General features: G+C 44.8%; 2 protein-coding genes across 2 annotated transcripts in view; both read right to left on the bottom strand.

The window, feature by feature from the left end:
- ZAR1 (zygote arrest 1) overlaps positions 1–137 on the bottom strand; it is a 6,523-nt gene extending 6,386 nt beyond the window's left edge. Inside the window, exon 1 of the mRNA XM_045284057.1 lies at positions 39–137. Coding sequence (XP_045139992.1) covers positions 39–137 — 99 coding nt within the window. The remainder of the gene's footprint in view (positions 1–38) is intronic.
- Positions 138–976: 839 nt separating this feature from the next.
- Positions 977–6,010, bottom strand: SLC10A4 (solute carrier family 10 member 4). The gene is made up of 3 exons (XM_004706277.2): positions 5,281–6,010; positions 4,369–4,579; positions 977–1,906 (listed from the first exon to the last, which is right to left on the bottom strand). Exons 1-3 carry the CDS (start codon positions 5,880–5,882, stop codon positions 1,394–1,396), a joined length of 1,326 nt encoding a protein of 441 aa, XP_004706334.1. The 5' UTR covers positions 5,883–6,010; the 3' UTR covers positions 977–1,393.
- Between the last annotated feature and the right edge of the window lie 11,539 nt (positions 6,011–17,549).

Below are 17,549 nucleotides of genomic sequence, written 5' to 3'. Positions count from 1 at the left end.
CGGCTCCGGTGCCGCCAGCCGCCCGCCCCGGCAGCGACCTTGCCCTTGGGGACGGGCGGGTAGGGGTACGAGTAGGAGTAGGGGGTGTACGCCGGATACATGTAACCGTCCAGCAGTTCGTCCCCTGGGGCAGCCATGGGTGCTGCTGCTGCTGCTGCCAGTGCCCAAGCGCCCTTGGCCTAAGACAGCCTCCCTGGCCCGCGCCAGACCACCCCGCGCCGCCGGTCGGTGTCCCAGCGTCTCCACGCACTCGGCCGTCGCGCGGCAAGCTCCCGTGAAGAAGCTCTCCACCCCGCGTGAGCAGCGCAGAGACCAGCAGAGGGCCTGGCACGGGGACTCACTGTCCCTGAAGTTCTGATTTATCATTGACCTCGTAAAGAGAACCATCATCGCCATCAGCTGTGCCAGGTGGGCCCAACACCCTGCCGGTCCCAGGTGTCAGTGCCGCCCGCCCTGGAGGGGAGGATTCTGGGTGAGTGAGCAGGAACCTGAAGACGAGGGGGGTTCCTTGGGGTCTATTAGCTATGATTTTAGGTTGTAGTGGCCCTGGGGCACACACACCCCCACCCTGACACACACACCCCTTCTCCCTTCCCCTGGGTAGCTTCACGGAGAACCAGGCTGTTTTGTCCCCTGGGGGACGTTTCTCCACCCCCACCTATCCAGATGGCCTCCAGGAAGTACAGCCAGTCAGTGATCATTAGAGCTCTTCTCCAGGGATACTAGCGCTAGAAATGTTCCCAGACTGTCCCACCAACAGATAAGCTGGTTTGGGGGATGGGGGATGTGGAGGGGTAACATACATGCGGAAAAGCCACCCTGGCCCTACTTGGAAAGAAAATGCTTTCTCCACATTTGGCGGTTCATTCCATCAAATAAATGAAGGCATAAATAGAATGTTTCTTTGACTTGATACAGGTTTGACATTAAGATACTGCACTCTGTTTCATTGTTTAATCGACCTGTTTGAGGATTTCTCAGATGACAGGTCAAATTTTGCTTTGTCAGCTATTATAAATTGAGCAGAATACACTTTTTATACAACTACATTAGACTCCAATATACTTTACAAATATAAGCGGTTTTTACTCAGATAATGCACCAAAATCCTACATTTCAGACACCCTGGGCACACAGGGCAAACAAACGGCGAAGACTAAAACATACAGGTAACTAGCTCAGACATCACTGTGATGGTTCCAGCTGCAGGGTATATAGTACAACACTGATTTGTAATTCGTGAAAATGCCTGGTTAATACAATGGGGAAGGTCATCATTTTTACATGGAAAATAATACCCTTTTTACCCTTGATGTAAACCTTATACAGTACCACAGCCCAGACATATGAAGTAATGTATCGGCCAGATAGATGCTCGGGTACACTTCCACATTCAGAGGGAAGTCTGAGTGGTCTCCATCATGATTAAAGTATCAGTGTTCACTGTGCCATAGGAAGTGTCTGCCATTTCCTCTTCTTTCAGTTTCTTGTAAGAAATGTCTGTATCTTCATCTTCATCTAAAGGATCTCGCTTGTGCAATATTTCACTCCCGTACATTTTATATATTAAAACAAAAATCCCTGCTTCGGCCGACTGGAAAAGAGCATAAAGCAAGGGAAACATGTACATGCTTCCAATGAACTGCGGAGGAAAGGCCAGTTTTAGAATGGCGGTGCAGAGCTGCACGTTCTGACTGCCCGTTTCCAGACACACAGTCCTCTTGCAGTTGGGTGGAAGGTGGAAGAGGGTGGCTAAGCCGTAGCCGGAGGCGTAGCCAGCTAAGGGCATAAAAATGGCGACCACATAAACAGCTGCAGGGATACTTGCCAGCAGTTCAGGTCCTAACATAGTGCCGGTCATTATGAAAAGGACCACCAGAGTCACTAGTAGAGACCACAGGGAAACCTAGCAACAGAAAAGGGACAGACAAGTCATCAAAAATCAGATTGTTCAGTGGGAAATGTGAAGAGACACATATGTTCTCAGAAGAAGAGATCTCCCATACAAAATGGAGATGTTTGCTCTTAAAATGTTTGAGGTGGTATTTCTGCTGTAGGGGATAAGGAGACCTAGTAGTGTAGTAGGCTTCATGTGGGGCTGTTAATCACCGGGTCAGCAGTTCAAACCTGCTAACCACTCTGTGGGAGAAAGAAGAGGCTTTCCACATCCATAAAGATTGACAGCCTCCCAAACCCACAGGAGCAGTCAGCTCCACCTGCCCACAGAATGGCTCTGAGTCAGAATGGGCTTGATGGCAGTGAGTTTGATTTGGGATTAGAGGTTATTTATACTACATATGTGCAATTAGCAGGAACCAAGCTATTCTAACTCAGAAGCCTTCCTATATTAAGTTTCAAAATGTGTATGCATTGAAAATATTGAAAAGAAATTATTTCTTAATTTGGCTACAGAGTGTCCTTTGAACTATAGCCAGCCACCGGGTTATGAACATGATCTGTTCCTAAGTATGTCTTTAAGTTGAATTTGTAGGTAAACTGGAACAGGTGCATTCACTTCTTATTTGGTCTTACTACAGTGGAAGAAGAGGAACCCTGGTGCATAGTGAGTTATGCGTTGGGCTGCTAGCCACAAAGCCAGTGGTTCGAAACCCTAGCCTCTCCAGAGGAGACCAATGTAATTATTATTTTCCTCTCTCATAAAGATATACAACCTCTGAAATCCACAAGGGCAATTCTCCTCCAGTGATGTCATGGGTGATGCATTGATCTGCTAATTGCAAGGCCAGCATTTCAAACAAATCCACCAGCTGCTCACTATGTGGAAGAAAAATTAGCATGTCTACTCCCGTAAAGATTTACAATCTCAGAAGCCCATTGGTTACTTCTGCTGTCCTAGAGGGTCATGAATGGTAGAAACACAGAGAGAGGAGTCACAGCCAGATTCCTCACCCAGCAGACCTGAGTGGACATAACAGGAGGAAAAGCACAGTTCAAATGGACTTCAATTCTCTTGTGGCACACAAGCCAGTTTCAAACAAACCAAGAGCTGAAATCAACTGGATGGTTGTTTCTTGCATTTTTAGGGCAAGAAAAAATGCTTCCAGCATCTTCAATGATCTAAAAGCTGCACATATAACAAGTGAAGGTGATTGAGATGGATTTATTGTGCGTAGGGGTAATTCAGGAACTTTGGTGCACAGTAGATTCAAGTTGGGCTAACTGCAAGGCCAGCAGTTCAGCACTACCAGCTGCTCCGCAGGAGAAAGATGAGGCTTTCTGTTCCGATTCTCTGAAACCCACAGGGGCAGATATACTCTGTTCTATAAGTAGCTATAAATCAGAATCACCTTGATGGCAGTGGTTTTTCTGTGGTGGTTGTTTGAGGACTTGGTTCGATTGTCTCAAGGGCAAATTTACATACTGTAAAAGGGCAAGTACCAGTTGTCTCTTAAGTCTGACGTTGGCAAACTGGAGATTGTCTGCATTTAAAATCATTTGGGTCAGCCCTGATACCATATATTAGTAATAATAGTATGCTGGTTAAGGAATAGGCCTAAGGATAAGTTCACCTTAAACTCAAACTCAGCCAAACTTACTGAATTTCATTTTAATGTATTCAGTTTTTAGCATGTAAGTAGCTCATTTGATTGACTTTCTCTTAGAATTCTTAAGATCTTATCAGAAATGCCATCACATTAATAATATCAGCTTAATGATTAAGTTTAATAAGTTCTTTAATACAAACCAAGACTGATTATTTACAGATACATATACATGTGTGGATATATATTGCATAAACATACTCATTGGTATATATATACTTATTGTCATCAAGTAAACTCAGACCCATAGCAACGTGCGTATGCTACCTGAGTGCCACAATCTGACTTTGTCCATTACTGCAGTCTTATTAGTATTCAGATTTATTCTTAGAAAATGAGTCAAACATTTCTAAACAAACATATCCCCTGGATTCTCAGAATCAGAGTTCTACTTTTGAAAATATGGTAATGTAGTTTTAAAATACTGCATAGCTGCCCTTGAAATAATTTTCTTTAACCTGCTTTGGCTTTTAGCAACGTACTGTTTGCTAAAGGGAAATATAATGCCATTTAGAAGCATTGCTATCTATCCCCCATTGCTGTGATTTTTTTCCTCCTCCAAAGTGCTGGTTGTTACGTTATTTTTAATTGAGCTGCGTCTTAATTAAATTTTGGAAATTCAAAAGGATAGCTCTATCTTTTCTGCGCAGACTTATTTTTAAAGTTTATCCATGTAAATGCTGCCAAGCACCTTCCTCCCTCCTCTCATTCCGTCCCAAACTGCTTAGTGTTGCAGCCTTGAACCAGAGGTTGGCGGGGGAGTGTTTCAGAGAGCCAGAGTGTATCAATGGAACTGTGCCCTTACCTTCACAATATAGTCAGCCACGCGGTTGTATTTGTAACGGATGAAGACGCCCAAGCCGATCGGGATGAGGGTGCTGCAGAGGGTCAGGGTCACTGCTCCCAGGGGGAGTAATTGCACCAGGGGCGTGTTGATCCAGGCGCGGCTGTAGATCCACAGACACAGAGGCATCAAAAGCAGGGCCAGCAGTGTGGAAGAGATGGTCATGATGATGCTGCAGAAAGAAGAAGGAGCAGAAAGCCCAATTGGCTTTGAGCCCAAGAACCTGGCAGCCCTTTCTCTTGACCAGTGGGTAGAGGGCAAAGGAGAAGGATGGGGGAGGACAGACTTCATCAGAAGCTAGTGCCAAAGCATCCGAAGCTAGTTTAGAGCCATCTAAACTCAACGAAAACAGCCAACAGGAAGGAGGAGAATCATTTTGTTTTTGTGACTGCGGCCGTAGCCTTTAAAATGCCTATTGAGCTGATTGGACCCTAGAGGATTCTCAGGGCAAGGAGCAATTTTCTTTCTGCACTGCTAGACGAGGCTGAAGCTGCTGAGTGCTACTTGTTGGAATGATGTTGTACTTGCTCTGTGATGAATTTCTTGCTTGGAGCAAATAGCCCTATTATGCGGCTCCCTTTCCGGTAAGCCCTAGCTTCAGGACACCCCCCTGCCCCCCATCCCCTTTGTCTTCCAGCCACAGCGGCCCAAGAGCCCGCCACCTAGAGAAAGAGGTGGATCAGAAGCAGGAGCGCCGACAGATCACGGGGGAATATCTAGACTTCAGCTTAGCCATTCCCTTTGCTCTCTTTGTCCGTGTCCCATGCCTGATTCCACCCACCTCTACCCCTGCTCACCCCCGTCTTGAACGCATGGCTGTGAGAGCGACTGGTTCGGATGAGAATGATGGCTGAGGAACAGAGAGATCCGTACCTGAGGTTCATGTCACCGTCGACCAGCAGAGACATAAGATTGGAGAGGTTGCCGCCGGGACAGCAGCCACACAGGAGCACCGCCACAGCGGCCACCTCGTCCAGCCTGAAGGCCAGGGCCAACAGGAAGGCCAGCAGCGGCAGGAAGCCGAACTGGCAGAGCGCGGCCAGCAGAGCGCCCACCGGCCGGCGGACGTGTGCCCCGAAGCGGTTCACGTCCACGGTGCAGCCCAAGCCGAGCATGGTGATGCACAGGGCGGCGCCCACGAACACGTTCAGCCCGTGGTTCAGGGACGTGTCCCAGAAAGGGGTGTCGTGAGAGGCCCAGAGCCTGGGGGAAAGGGACGGGCCCTGGCTCGCTGTGCTGCCTGCGAAGCTGTCGGTCGTCGGCTCCGGGCCCAGGGTAGGGCCGGGGCTGAAGCTGATGCTTGAACTTGGCCCGAGACTGAAGCTGGGGCTGGGGCCGGGGCCGGGGCTGGCGGCCGGCTCAGACTGAAAGTCCAGGCCGGGGCTCAGGCTGCTGGCATTGGGCGGCAGGGTGTAGTTGTCCGGCTGCAGAGAGAACGGCTCAAAGAACTGGGTTGCATTGTCGGTGCCGTCCATGGCGCTGTCCACGAAGCCGGAGCCCTGGTTCCTGCCGGTGCTAAGGATTGGAGTCCCCTCGTGTGGCACGGGCCGCTCTGATCCCTGCGTGCACACCCACGTCGGTCCGTGGGCACTGCTGGGCTGCCTCGCGGGCACCGTGCAGAGCCTGAGCGCACACTGCCGGCGTCCTCCGCGGGAGGCGTCGGGCTGGGCAGGTCGTCACTGGGCGTCCCCAACCCCGTCTTTCTGCGCCGCTTGCTGGCACGAAGCTAGCACAGCCCTGCGGTATGCCCAATCACCAGCGGACTCAGCTCGCCCTGGTGCGGGCAGGCTCCGCCCCTGGCCGAGGCCAGCGCCCGCCCGAGGGCCCCTCCTTTTAATCACCGCAAGTGGTTCTGCTAGAGTGTAGCCAGGGGCGAACAGAAGACGTGACAAAGGAGAAGACAAACCGAGCCTGGCTGCTTCCCAAGTTCTCTGAGGGGCTCTGCCTCGCTGATAATGAAATCTGGACGCTCAGACTCATAGAAGGAGGGGGGGTGGGGGTTGGGGTGGGGGGAGTGGGGGAAGAAGGAGTCTTTTCTGTACACTTGTCCATGCACACAGACAATGCAAACCGTTTGAACAGCCTGCAATCCTTGCGTATGAAGAGGGGCGCCTGATTTAATAGGACGGATTCTCTGAGTAGAAGACACAGTGTCTGGCTTTCATCTGCAAACCTGTTTTCACAATTGATATGTTCCACCGTTAAGTACAAACTCCTATTAGCACCCGGAGTGTCTGAACCCGAAAAGCTGGGCTTAGTGCTGTCTCTGTGAAAAATGTGTTTTTAAGAAGTTATCGGCAGGTGGGAAGGATATTTCAGTGGCTTTAGATTTATGAAGTTCTAGTGGGAGGCTTAAACGGACTGAAAAGAAAGTGTGGAGAGGCCCTGCTTCCGACAGGTTTATCCCTCCAAACAAACCCAATGCAGCCTTCTTAGGAATGGAGACCAAGGCTGGCCTTTGGTGATCTCCGTTACAATAGCCAGCCTAGGAAAGGCCTATGCAGCATACAGGTCTGGTCTAGGGGCGGGCACAGGGGCCTTTCCATCCTTTGTGTGCAGGGTGGCTGTGAGTCAACCCACGACAACAGGAGTGGAGGTTCAACAACGTGTCAGTCAGCACATACCTACACAAATGGAAGGAGCCTCTGCGGGGACAATGTGTGCGGTAGCCAAGCCACTGGGAGTGTCAGCTGGCCCTCACCTGCTGCAGTAACCATGGCCTGGTAGCAGCTTGCGTTGCTAAAGCCAGTGCTGGAAATTCTAGACTAAAGCTGAGGGTCAGCTCTAACCTAGGGTGATTCCCAAGCAGAATCCAGGTCCCTGAGTGAATTCTTCTCCTGCAGGAACTGCTGCCCAATCCACTTTGTGGATCCCAGACAGGATGGGATGACTTTCAGTTCCTAGGTGACCCCATGTTTTTACATTTCCTCCCTACACTGGCCTCTCGGACATGACAGAAAATCTGAAAACTGAGCCCCAAACCACAGTACATTGTGCACTGCAGTAATCAAGATGTAATTTATTTCTTCCCCACTAGACTAAACAGCCACGGGGGAAGTGATTTTCTAGTGTGCATCTAAGAGAATAGTGTAGACTTACACTCTTCACACTCTGCTGTTGATTGAAAGATAGGGGCATTGAGTCTACCCAGGAGCACCATGGAAGAGAAGCCTGGCTATCTCTTTCTGAAAAGTCAGCCCTTGAAACCCCTTGGAGCACATTTCTACTTGGACGCATGTGGGTCACATAAGTAAGTCAACTCAAGAGCAACTGCCACTGAGTACACTTGTCCCAAACATCAAACCCCAGAAATCCATACAGTAACACCCACAAAGCTTTGAAAGAAGTGGATTGTGACCAAAAATACTCTGTTTCTTTTGGGCAAAAGGAAACGGTCCAGCTATTCAGGAGGACACGGCACCCAAGTACCTGTGTTCAAGAAGTCCAGGAGCGACGTGGTGAAATCAGATCAGGAAGAGGACCGCTCAGCGTTTTGTTCTAGAAACCACTGGGGGAGATAAGCCAAGAGCACAACACGAGTGGCAGTGGATCTGGCCAAAGCCCAACTGAGCAGGCACCCCTGCTGTTTGCCTTCGCTTGGTTACATCATTTGCCTCAGAATGCCTCCTTGTGTTATGATAATAAAATCCATAATCAAATCAGCAGTAATTACAGGCAGATGAAGTCTTCCAACTAGCTCCTTAGGAGTCTGGGGAGGGCTTTGGGGGGTGATTTGTGCAGTGGATAAAGGATGAAAACAAAGGTAAGGGTGTGGATTGGAAATAAGCAGGATTGCACTACCTCTGTAATGTGGAGCCCTTTCTTAGCTCCTGCACACCAGTTGTTTCTCCTGCTGAAAAGGTAAGTCACTGTCCATGCGAAGAAGACAGGTGCACTTGCTGCCTGGCTTCTTACTGAGCTTCACGACCCAGGATTAGGACCACAGAGCTTATTCTCCAGGTGGGATGACAATCGTGAGTTGGCTTAGGTCCCTTAACTCCTCGATTGCCTTCCCCTTACTCTCCCTGCAGCCAAGGAGTGTCTCACCTCTTTGCAGTGGAGAAAAGTGCAGAGGGAGAGTGTTCAAAACAATATTCAAAATAGAATTCACGGATCGAATCCTCACCTGATTCAGGTTTCACCTTTTGACTATTTATTGGCAATGCTGCTGTTAGAAACATCAGTGTCCAAGTGTCAGTCGGTTTCACTCCTTGCTTTCAATTCTTTAGATATAGTTCCTGGAGTGCAAGGACTACGTGATGTGGTCATTCTAGGCTTACCGTTTGAGGAATCACCAAACTGTTTCCCATCGTTTTACATTCCAGTCAAAAAAAGCACAAGGGCTCTAATTCCTCCACATCCTTGCCAACAATTGTTATTTTTTTTGGTTATTATTATTTTAAAAAATAATAGCTACCCAGTGGGGGTGAAATAGCATCTCATTATGATTGTGATTTGCATTTCTCTAATGAGTACTGATGTTGAGTATCTTTTCAAGTGCTTAATGGCTATGCGCATCTCCTCTTTAGAGAAAAGTCTAATCAAGTCCTTTGCTCCTTATTAATTTTATATTCATTGATTTATTATTTTGAGTGTTACATCATTGGAATAATATAATATCTACTTCCATGTATTTAGCTATATATTTTTTTCTTTGTAAGAGAACATTTATCATAATCTTAAACAGGACTAGGAGAAAACCAACGATATATTATCCAGATGTGGTAAAAATGGTGTCTATGGGTTTGCTGATATACAGAACTTTAGAAAGGAGGCGGGAGGTCACACATGCATGGTTTACAGCAAATTGAAACTTCATTGTTGCAGGTGGAGTTACCAGCGTAGGAATGGGCCCATAATCGGGAAACGTTCATTGTGGTAAATAGAATAACTTGAAAGATTGGTATAGGGGCTCCCCAAGGCAGTGAGGGCATGACTCATGTCTGTGCGATTTCTGTATGGTGGTCTCTACCAATGACACACCCAGACAAGTCCTTAAAGGACACTGCCCTTCCCAGGCCTATGAGTGACTGGACGTCTTTTCCATTAGACTTTGTGTGAAGAGGAGATTATTCGTGTGCCAGGTCGACGTGAAGAGGTGACTCACATAGGGACTCTGCAGATGGGTTTTGGGCTTCTGCATTTCAGGTTCTCAGAATTTAAGTTCTAGTATCCTTTCCTCTTCTGAACATGGATTTCATTATTTGTCATCCTTGGATCACACAGACAGGTATGTATCTTTCATACAGACTTAACCTGACTCCTCACTTAGATGACTGCTTATTCTAAGAGAAGCTTTTGAGATGCCCTGGCTACCTTTCTGATAGCCAGGCACCATGTAATTTATTCACCATACTTTACTATAGCACCTGTATCTTCATGAGGGCAAATATTGAGCAGAGCTACATCCTGACAACTGATTATTTTTAGATTAGAGTTTATGATTAAGTACAAACTCAGAACCCATTCATATATGTAAGGCTGGTATAAATCCCTGGTCCATTTTATGGCAGCATTATCAGCTTTTTGAGAGATATTTTAAGTAACCCCCCATGGGACTTTTGGTAATTCTAATAATAGTATTAATCTAGCCAAAACCAAAGTCAAACTTACTATTACTTTTGAGCTACTTCTAACTCATAGCAACCCTATAGGACAGGGTAGAACTATCCCTGTTGGTTTCTGAGATTGTAAATCTGTACAGGAGAAAGCTTCATCTTTCTCCACAGAGTGACTGGTGGTTTCAAACTGCTGACCTTGTGGTTATCAGCCCTAAACATAATGATTACACCATAAGAGTTTACAATATTATTGAAATAGTAGAAATATTCATACATAGGAATGTTTTTAGACTGAAATATATGAATGTTCACATACATATTTTCAAAAAAACATAAATGAATCCTACTGAAGTAACAATGGGTAGACACAAAGCGCAGATTTCAATAACACTCATTCACTAAGGCAGAACACTGTCTGCAAAGCAAAGGCATACCACCCAAAGTTAAGAACATATGAATGGGGCAAATATATGGTGGTTTTAAGTTAACTAATATTGGGCAACCTCAATTGAATCCAAGTCACTGAATCAAAATCCAATGACTTCCAACTACACAACTTTGGGACAGCAGTCTTCTTCTCACACTAGGGTGTCTCAGTTTTAAGTCGAAAGGGGTGGGCCAGTTCCTTTAATCTGCAACAGGTATGTTTAAGGTTAAGCCTGGTTCACATAGTGGGTTTTCCAAATCAGATCTTTCTGATGTGGCCTATGGAGAATGCTTTACACCCCAGAAGGACAAAATCTGAAAGTCAGGTAGCCTGGGTGCTAAAGGGCTAAAAATAAAATTGGTCTAAATACATAACTCGCAATATAATGCTGGTCAGAGTCTCCCCTTGGGGGTCCATATAGCATTGTCAAGCATTTTCCCAAGGGCAATCCGTCCCCTTTCTTCCCCCCACACGCTTCTATCCACCAACATAAGTGAAACCACCTTCTTAGACACAGATACACCCTCTTCCCCTGGTCATACATCTCCACCAAAATTCGCTGAATACCAATGTAGGACTGCTCACCCAATTAGGGTGGCCATAGGACAGTGCCCCATGGCAGGGAACATTTGTTCCTCTCCCCCACAGGGAGAAACTGACCCCAGCTGTGAGGAGGCCCTCTGTGGAAAAGCAGTCTTTATGATGTGCAAATATGAGTGATAAATGGGTCACAGTAGAACCCCAGTACTCAACCCCATCAGGACTCAACATAATCAGATTTCAATGCAAAATGCTGAGAAATTTTTGCATCGGAGCTTGAACGAAACATCTGACTCTGACCAGATGCACGTGATTTTTGTAAACAAAAGCAGTTGGGCTTTTGGTCACTTGGCGTTAATTAGCGTTGTTAGTACTAGTTGTTTAAACCTTTTGCGGCTGTGTTCCAAGTGTTTTGCTATAATTTTCTTCGTTTGTGTGGCTTTTTATTTTTACTGCTTTTAGATAAAAAACCTGGGTCCCAAGAAAGAGTTCTTTGAGAAGAATCATCATAAGGAACTGGTTAACCATGCTATTGTTGATGATAATTTAGTAAACCCTTTTAAGGAAACAGTTAAGGAAACGCCAACAGCAGACCACATTAGATAGATTGGGTTCTTTTTTACAGGACGCCAGGCAGGTCCTACTGAAAAAAGGCAAAGAAGCGGAGGAAAAAAACTCCTGAAAAGCAGCGACCAGTTGGTTTTATGGATGAGGATTCCCCTTCCAAACAATGACTCTCTGTCCATCCCTCCTGTCCACATCCGTGTCCACAGATCCAGATCCTCATCCATCTCAAGGTATGGGCCATACTGTAGCTGTTAAAAACTTTTAAAATGTTGTGTTTATTATTTAACTCTGAACTTATTTACTTTGAATTTTCTGTATAATGTTTTGTATAAAAAGGCAACGTTAAGGTAAAAACTTGGTGGTTGAGTATGGATTAATCCGTTTTCAGTTATTTCTTATGGGAAAAATTGATTTGGAACTCGACTGCGTGGCATCTCTACGCTCCTTCTAGCGTCAAGGTCTGGGGTTCTACTGTATAAGCTAAGGTGACCAGACGTCTCGCTTTTGGCGAGACAGTCCCGATTTTTAACGATTTTTCCTGCGTCCTGCGGCATTTTTAAAAAGTCCCGATTTTTGGAAAGAATGCACGACAAGCTAGGGTCTACGGTTTTCGGCTGCCATGTGGCTATTTCGCCAGGATATGAGTTTTATCAATGGTGTCCCACTTTACCAATGTTAAAATCTGGTCACCTTAGTATAAACATTAGACCCACATATCACCTCATTGCCTGAGAGTCTGGATTAAATGATTGCTTTATCTGAAAGCCACTGCCTGTGTTTGTCTTGGTATTTATCCATCTATCAGTGGTCTCATACACTATTTGTCTTTTTGTAATTGACTAAATTCACTCAGTACAGTGTTCTCCAGGTTTGCCCATGTTGTGGGATACTTCATGGCTTCATTGATAACTCTTCAGTGATGCATAGTATTTCCTTGTATGCACATACCGAAGTTTCTTTATCCGTTCTTCACTGATTGGCTTTTGGGCTGTTTCTAACTTCTTGCTATTATAGACAGTGTTGTGATGTCCATGGGAGTACATTCCTCTATTCATGTTGTATTTCTTTGTTAAGGTACATAATGGAAGTATGTACTTTACTACAGCAGAAGTATTGCTGGATTGTACAGGATTGCCATTCCCAGTTATTGTAGGTAGCACCAGATTGCTTTCCACAATGGTTGTACATGTTTACAGACCCATCAGCTGTGTATGAAAGTTCCAGTCTCTCCACACCTTCTTCAGTGTTGTTGTTTCTTTTTGAACTGAGCTATCGTTGTTAGGATAAGGGGATTACTTGTTTTGATTTACGTCTCCTGCTAGTGCTCACGACCATTTTTTCAAGTGTTTATTAGTAACTGGAATGTCTTTATGGATCAACTATCTGTTCATACTTTTTGCCCACTTTAGAAATGTATTGTTTGAGGTGTTGTTGTTGTTGCGAGATTACAGCGTTGTATAGATTTTAGAGATTAGTCCTCTGATACTGTGTCTATGCATGCACTAGGAGCCCTTGTGGTATAGGGATTATGTGTTGGGCTGCTGGCTGCAAGGCCCAGTTTTAAACCATCAGCCATTCCTTGGGAGAAAAATGAAACTTTCTTCTCCCATACAGAATTACAGTTGAGGAAACCCACACAGGCAGTTCTACTCTTTCCGCTCATGAAGTGGATCAACTTTCCTACTGCTGTGACCCTTTAATAGAGTTCCTCATGTTGTGGTGAACCCCCAACCATGAAATTATTTTCGTTGCTACTTCATAACTGTAATTCTGCTGCTATTATGAATTGAGCACCCCCTATGAAAGGGTCATTTGACCCCCAAAGGGGTCGTGACCCACAGGTTGAGAACCGCTGCTCTAGTACCTCCCATGAGCCATCATTGACTTGATGGCAGTGAGAGTGAGAGTGAAAGGGCCCTTAGGTTTGTCCCTATGTTCTCATTGATGATTTTTGTAGCTGTGGGGTTTACATTTAAGTTTTTAACCTACCTTGATTTTGTTTTGGTCCATGGGGTGAGTTATGGGCTCTGTTTCATTCTTTTGCAGATGGAGATCTAGTTTTGCAGCACCCTTTGTTGAAGAGGCTGTTTCTTTCCTATTTAATGATTTTAGCCCTTAGTTGACGATCAGTAGCCTGTAGGCGAATGGATTAATTTCTGAGTTTTCTATTCTGTTTCATTGGTCATTGCACCAGACCCAGACTGTTTTGACCAGATTTGAGCTAGGACGGTGTGAGGGCTCCTCCTGCGTTCTTCTTAAGGAGTGCTGTGCTTACCCTGGGTCTCTTCCCTCTCCATGTGAGGTTAGTAATTAGTTTTTCCCTTTCTTTAAAGAATGAAATTTGGATCTGGGTTGGAATTGGGTTGTATTTAGAGATTGCTTGGGATAGCATTGGCATTTTCAAGATATGAAGCCTCCTTATCCATGAACATGGTCTATCTTTCCATTAGTGTAGGTCTCTTTAGTTTCGGTGACAGTCTTAGACACTCATAGGGGCAGTGCTGCCCTGTCCTTGTGGGGTTGCTATGAGTTGACATTAACTCCACGGCAGTGTTGGGTTCTGGTTTTCCTTGGTTTCTTGGAATAATAGTCTGTAGTTTTCTTTGTTCGGGTCTTTTGTTTTGCTGGTTAAGCTTATTCCTAAGTATTTAATCTGTTGTGTCCTTTCCCCTTCTTAAATTGGCTTTTTCTTTTTCTTTCTTTGTGTGTGTGTGTGTCTGTGTGGGAGTTCCTTAGGTGTTCTGGAAACAAAGCCTTATAGGGGAATGATTAGCAAGTATTTTCTCTCTCATGCTGTAGGCTATCTTTTCACTTTCATGATAACACCCTTGGTTGTACAATTTAAGTTTTTTGATGATGTTGGGCTTAAAAAATTAAGATGATTTCAAGAGAAGTTCCAGAAACCTTTATTCTACCAATATGACTGGATCCAGGGCCACAATCTCCTTCTGCCTCACACCTGCGTCTTCTTCTGTGTTGCCTTTACTTTCAAATAAGTTTTCTCCACACGGGGCCCAGCAGCTCCAGGATAGCTTAGAACTATCCATGGAAAGACTGCCTGTATTTCAATAAAAGTTCACATAAACATCCTCCGGTCAAATTGTTCAAGATTGGGAAAATATTCCCATCCATAGACCAGTCATTGTCATCACACAAATAAAATGGTCTCAGTTGATTTTAAGGGTGATTTCATTCCCACTTGGACTCAGATTTGGGAAAGTGATTCCCCAAAGGAATATTGGGTGCTATTAACAGAAGGAGGAATATTTGGCAGGCAAAAGCAATAGATATTAACAGACTGACTTAGGAAAATGATCTGAATTACAAAGAATTTATGCAAAAAGCTAAAATAAGACTGTGGTAACAGTAAAAACAATTTTAAAACAGCCATAATCCAACAATATGAAATTGAAATGAGTAAAATCCATTTATACTCATATAATAAACATTCAACGTGGATGTGAAAAAAAGCAAGTTGTAAAACAGAATGTTTAAAATTTCTTTTAAAGTACTTATTTAATTGCATTTAAAAACATTGAAACAATATATCCAAAAACATATTACATGATGGATAGTTTTATATTTATTTTATTCTTTATTTCTCTCCATAACCATTCCTATCTCTCAAGGAAATAATGTAAAATAAAAAGTATACTAAGTATATTAGGGTCTTAAGTAGTAAAGCAGTTCGTATTTTAACTTCATTGAAGCAGCCTGACTTACAGTCATCTTTGAACACTGATGCTGAAAGGCTGCTGGAAGAATTTCTACTGAGATCAACCAATAAGGAGAGTCAGCTAGATACTACTTTGAACTGATTTGTATCTAAAAGCAACATGGCCTTCACTCGCTGGTACATACAGGCTGTGGCCAACACTCGGACTCACCGAGGCAGGAAAAGTCAGTTCCCACCAGAAGGACTCCCTTCCTTAAGCGAGGCCTGGGGTAGAACCTGGCACGCTTACGTAAGGTGACCACCTGGGTCCACTCCATGAGTGGAAGTGCGGGAGATCAACAGATGGGCTGAGTCTGTGGTAAATGGTATTGGAAAACAAAAAAAATTAGTATGATTTGTTCTAATGGGGTTGGACCTGCTTGGTTCCAGGCACTTTTACCATTTGTAATTGATATGTCTACCTTGTGGATGTCTTTCCAGTGGAATTTGGAAACAGATCACTGTAGCCAGATTTTACTAGCTTACAGATGGAAATGGACTTTTCCCAGGATTGAATACACCTAAGTTCTCACCCACACTTGATTCAGATAATATCGAAGGTGAGATTTTGGATTTTGAATTGACTGAAGACTTTTTTGGATGATTAATCGGGAGAATGTGTTTTACATGTGACAAGGGCATGGATTTGGGGGGCCAACGGACAGACTATTATAGATTGAATTGTGCCCCCACAAAATATATGCCACCTTGGCTAGGTTATAATTTCCAATATTGTACATTTACCTTCCAATTTGTGTTCTATTATAATTATTCTCCATTTTGTGATAAACCAAAAGAACAAACCCACTGTGATCAAGTTGGTTCCCACTCATAGTGACCTTTGATAGTGTCTGTACAGGAGCAGACAATCTCATCTTCCTCCCAAGGAATGACAGGTGGCTTTGAACCACTGACCTTGCAATTAGCAATTCAACATCTAACCACAGCACCACCAGGGCACCATTTTGTTGAAACTCATTGTCACAGAGTCTATTCCAACTCACAGTGACCTGAACATAGTAACCATAGAACAAAATATAACTACCTCTTTGAGTTGCTGAGACTGAATCTTGATAGGAACAGCTAGCCTCATCTTTCTCCCAAGGAACCGCTGGTGGATTCCAACTGCTAGCCTTTCAGTTAACAGCCCAACCCACTACCCACTACACCACTAGGGCTCTTCCCACTTTGTGACACATGTTGTAAATCCTGAACTCTCCGTGTGAATGAAGATTCTTGGTGGTGCTGTGGTTTAGGTGTTGGACTGCTAACCACACAATCAATGGTTCAAACCCAACAGCTGCTCCACTGGAGAAAGATGAGGCTGTCTGCTCCCATAAAAGATTCACAGTTTTGAAAACTATATAGAGTTCCTTTAAAGGAGCCCTGGTGGGGTAGTGGTTACTCGTTTGACTGTGATCCTCATGGTCGGCAGTTCAAATCCACCAGCAGCTCTGTGGGAGAAAGACTGGACTTTCCACTCCCGTAAACAGTACAGCCTTGGCAACCCACCAGAGAGTCGCTATGAGTCAGCATTGACTTGATGGCAGTGAGTTTGGTTTGGGTTTAAAGTGGAATAATCTTGATGGCAGTGGGTTTGCTTTGGGTTTAAATGTTAGTGAGGCAGGATTAGGGTCAGTTGTATTTCAGGCTTTATGAGATAGGTTGATGCAAGCCCTGCCCTGATTCAAGTCAAATCATTGCTGAATCACGCCTTGAATCTTATAAGAGGTACATGGAGAAAGGAACAAGGAGAAGGAGTAAGATCTTGGTACCCAGGAAGAAGAGCCAGGATGGAGTGTGTCCTTTGGATTCAGTGTCTCTGGATTGAGAAATGTGTATGTCCAGGGGCAGACTGATGGCAAAGCACAACAATATCTTCAAGGAACATCGGATCCATAGATGTTGCAAGAAAAAGACTTTCTTCCAAAACTGACAGAGAAAGAAAGCCTCCCCCTAATCCTGGCAACCTGAATTCAGACTTCTCGTGTGGATGGCAAGACTTGTCGATGTACTTTGGACATATCCGGCACAGGCCATCTTCTGGATAGAGTAGGAGGTGAACAAAAACCTCCGAGGAGATGGTTTGACACAGTAGCTGCAAAAATTATGAGGATGGCTGTTTTTCCTTCCCTCCTCCAGTTGTCTGGAGGGGGCTATGAGTCTGGAACAACGGTATCTGTCAGGGTACCTGCCCTAACACATCATCATGGGTCCCGTAGGCACAATTGTACAGCGATAATAAGTAAAGAGTATAGTAAAGTCAGAGAGAGCATGAGAGATAGAAGAGAGAGAGATAATGGAGTCAGACACATTTAATGGTAGCAATGCT

The sequence above is a fragment of the Echinops telfairi genome, unplaced genomic scaffold (assembly GCF_000313985.2).
Source record: "Echinops telfairi isolate 266 unplaced genomic scaffold, ASM31398v2 ScPeMD7_7468;HRSCAF=8506_0, whole genome shotgun sequence".
Taxonomy (NCBI): domain Eukaryota; kingdom Metazoa; phylum Chordata; class Mammalia; order Afrosoricida; family Tenrecidae; genus Echinops; species Echinops telfairi.
This window is presented reverse-complemented; position numbering and strand designations above follow the sequence as displayed.

Excerpts from the sequence above, each read along its gene's own strand:
- SLC10A4 (XM_004706277.2), bottom strand. The coding sequence starts at position 5,882 with ATGGACGGCACCGACAATGCAACCCAGTTCTTTGAGCCGTTCTCTCTG. Across the intron at positions 4,580-5,280 it reads GACGGTGACATGAACCTCAG|CATCATCATGACCATCTCTT; the intron begins GTACGGATCTCT and ends TTCTTTCTGCAG. Across the intron at positions 1,907-4,368 it reads TGGCTGACTATATTGTGAAG|GTTTCCCTGTGGTCTCTACT; the intron begins GTAAGGGCACAG and ends TTCTGTTGCTAG.